The following is a 3,729-nucleotide window of genomic DNA, read 5'->3' on the forward strand; positions in this document are numbered from 1 at the left end:
GTGTGCAGGTGTCTATGGGGAGCAGGTATACGTGTGTGCATACGTGCATGTGTATGTATGGGGGTGTGCACATGCATATGGGGAGTGTGCACCTATGTGTACTCGTGCATATCGAGGAGTGGGAGTGTGTGTGTGTGAAGTTCCCCCAGGTGATTCTGCCTCTTGTTAGGTGGTAGCGACTAGAACTCACAGTGACCCTATAACAACAAACCTGAAGTCCATCCCAGCCTGTGCCATCTTCATCTCTGCTATGTTCGAGCCCACTGCTACACCGACTGTGTCAATCTATCTCGTTGGGGGTTTTCCTCTCAGTGATCCTTCATCTTCCAAGCATTATGTCATTCTCCAAGGCACATCCTCTCTTTAGCAACACGTCCACAGTATGAGAGACGACGCTTCGCCACCCTTGCCTCCAAGGAGCACTCTGGCTGTACTGTCTCTGAGACCTATCTGTTCTCTTGGCCGTCCATGGACGTTCAGTGCTCTTCTCCAACATCACAGCTCAAAGGCATCATTCTTCTGTCATCCTTTTCACTGTCCAGCTCTCAGATGCATAGCAAGTGATCAGAAAGACCATGGCTTGAATAAAGTGTCCCTTCTTCTGATATCACTGCTCTTCAGCCTTGAGGAGAGGTCCCTGACAGTGGACCTGTCCAAATCAGTATGTCTTCTGATCTCTTGACCACTAGTACCAAAGGTGCTGATTGTGGATTCAAGTAAGATGAAATAATTAACAATTTTAATCCTTTCTCCATCTATCATGATGCTACCTATTGGCCCAGTGGTGAGGATTTTTTATTTCAGATGTTGAGATATAATCCATATTGAAGGCTGTAGTCCTCGACCTTCTGCAGCAACCACTTCTGGCCCTCCTTCGTTTCAGCAAGAAAGATTGTGTCTTCCTCTTTGATGCCACATTCTTTTTCATAGAGTCTAGCTTGACAAATTATTTGCTCAGCATACAGATTGAATAAGTATGGAGAGACAATATAACCCTGGTGCAATCCTTCCTGATTTTAAATGATGCAGTGTTCGCTTTTCCATTTGAACAACAGCTTCTTCATCTAGGTATAGAATTCTCTTGAGCACAATTAAGTGTTTTAGGATTCCCATTCTTCTCAATGTTAGCCATAGTTCATGGTGACTCCTAGGCAGGATAAAAACTACTGCCTTGAGCCTTGAAAAGGGAGCTGTGGCAATGTGATCCATCGGGAGCTGCTCTGAGAACCGAGAGTTAACACCTCTCTGATGGTGCAAATTCAGTGTGAAAGGTCAATCATACAGCCTTTGAAAACCCACTGGAAGGCCAGCTATGGGTTGGTTCTAACTGGTTTGAAAGGATTTGCATCTGCTGAGTTTGAGTCCAGAAAGTAAAAGGTCAACCTAAAAGTCAATCTCCAGACCAGGGCTGTCTAATTCTAGCTTAGAAGTCCTCCTCCATACCCAGGACCTCTCCCTCCATACCCAGGAAGCCTACCTCTACATCAAGGATACCCTTCTCCACATCTATGAACTCCTCCTCCTCACCCAGGAAGCTCCCGTCCACCCCCAGGACGCCCTCCTCCACACCCACCTCCAGGTCCAGGAAGACCTCCTCCAGCAGGCTGTTGCAGCCTTCCTTGGCAATGGCATCCAAGACCGCATCCATGCTGGGCTGGCTCACAGACATGGCCTCTTCCACGTCACTTTTCAAATACTTCTTTTTTAAGCTGACTATGGACTCTCTGTAACAAAACAGGTGCGGTTCAGTGAGACCAACAGTTCCCTGCACCCTCTCTGCCCTTTCACGAACTACCCGTGTGGTCAGCAGTCACGCACTTGAAGGTCTGGCAGTTGTTGACGATGGCAATCATGTACTGGACGTAGCAGTGCGGGTGCTGCCGGTTCCTCAGGTGCTCCTCCTTGTAGAGCTGCGCCTCCTCTTTGTATCTGAGACAAGCCAAGCATACAGGTAAGCACTAAGGTGTGCAGAACACGACACGACTTCACCAGCCACACTTATCAAAATAGCTGAAACACCACTTCCAGAGTGAATAAAGGTGAAAACGGAAACACGTGTCTCACAAACAGACTCTCCTGAAAAACGGCATTACTGGGTTTACTAAAAACTGTCTCCTGATAAGCAATAATCTGTAACATTTGGTTCTCTCAGAAGGACAGCTCAAGGCCAAGGAAGTGCAGGTAACAAAAAGGGAAACTTGTCCAAGGGAGGAACCTCACTGCCTCCAGGGCAGCACTGATCCCACTGTTGCTTCCCAGCATGTCAGAGCAGGAGTGTCTCAGGCAATGGAGACCAGTCCCCAAGGGTGACCAAGAGAAAAGGCCCGCTTGATCTCACTGCTAGAACCATCAGAGCATGTGGTGCAGCCAGGGTTAGATAGGCAGCGTGCGAGCAGGAACTTTTTGTTCTTATATGTAAAAAATATGTACTTTGTAAATTGGTAATATATACTGGCAAAATACGTACCTATTTAAGAAAGAATTCATTTGCTGAAGACACAAAACCAGTACCTTTGTTTTCAAATCTTCACTTATCTGAGCGGCAACCTGAAGATTCTGCTCAAACATCTAAACATTGGAGAAAATCGAATTGTGACATGAACTCACGGGTGTGTATGGGCGGAGGTGCCCTATAATGTAAAGACCCCCATGCGCTAACTGGTGATGGTCGTGTTTGTTATGCAACGTCCAGTCAGAATCGACCCACAGTGGACCCTCCAGCAGGTTTTCAGAGGCTGTAAATCACACGAGACTGCCCATCTTTCCCTGCAGTACAGCTGGTAGATTTGAACCATCTACCTTCGGGCTGGCAGTGTAACTTCTCTACCACTAGGCCACTAGAGCTTGCTTTAACTCTGGTTTATCTGTTAACTACTAGGTAAAAGCAAAAGTATCACTAAAAAAAGAACAAAGTTAGCTAAGAGCAAACAAAACGACTTTTTCTCCCTGTAAAAGCCCAGTGATTCATGGATGACTGAACGGTGTCACAGCTATGCAGCTGGTGTGCTCGGCGCTAGGAGGCCCACAGTCAGGCAGCAAGTTCACCTGCTGGGGCCAGAACCTGGCCTCCACCTCGGGCTTCTCCCTTTGCAGCCTGTCCCTGAAAGCAGCTCGCTCACCGGTGCTCCACGCACTTGTGAAGTGGGAAAAGCCCCAGGCTTCTCCTGAATGAGGCGGCAGCTGGGGCTGGAGGCCAGGAGGAAAAGTGAGCAAAGTACAGCTCATGGCGTGGACTGTCACAACTCTGTCTTCAAAAGGGAAGGATGAGGCTCACTTTTATTAAAAAGAAAATGTTCATTTTTTTACTGGTTTACTTTTAAAGCTTATATGCATTGTTTTTCACACCGATTCTTTCCCATTTCCTTTACCCACCCCTTTTTCTCCCCATCAAATTCTGTGACCCTATGATTACTCCCCTGTCCATCCTCAACCCTCTGCCCCCCTTGGATCCTCATACGCATTTTACTAGTTACATATTTCTACAATAATGGTCGTATACATTATTTGTCCTTATGGGACTGGGTTAGTTCATGTAGCCAAATGCTCTCCAGTCCCTCCCAAGTTAGGTAATGATTTACAAAATCATTGCTCCTGCATGTAGTGTAATATTCCATCGTGTAAACGTACCATAACTTCTCAATCCATTCAATAGTTGGACATTTGGGCTATTTCTATGTTCTTGCAATGGTGAATAATGCTGCTATGAACATTGCGTACAAATCTCAGTTC

The 3,729-nt window shown here is 46.6% G+C and overlaps 1 protein-coding gene across 1 annotated transcript in view; it reads right to left on the bottom strand.

The window, feature by feature from the left end:
- Window positions 1-3,729, bottom strand: part of EXOC3 (exocyst complex component 3) — a 31,978-nt gene that overhangs the window by 16,540 nt on the left and 11,709 nt on the right. The window contains exons 6-8 of the mRNA XM_006900157.1: window positions 2,468-2,568; window positions 1,819-1,929; window positions 1,574-1,724 (exon numbers count right to left, since the gene is read on the bottom strand). Of these exons, the coding sequence (XP_006900219.1) occupies window positions 1,574-1,724; window positions 1,819-1,929; window positions 2,468-2,568 (363 nt within the window). The remainder of the gene's footprint in view (window positions 1-1,573; window positions 1,725-1,818; window positions 1,930-2,467; window positions 2,569-3,729) is intronic.

Source organism: Elephantulus edwardii, unplaced genomic scaffold (genome assembly GCF_000299155.1).
Source record: "Elephantulus edwardii isolate Elephantulus edwardi_28Jun2011 unplaced genomic scaffold, EleEdw1.0 scaffold00274, whole genome shotgun sequence".
NCBI classification, from domain to species: domain Eukaryota; kingdom Metazoa; phylum Chordata; class Mammalia; order Macroscelidea; family Macroscelididae; genus Elephantulus; species Elephantulus edwardii.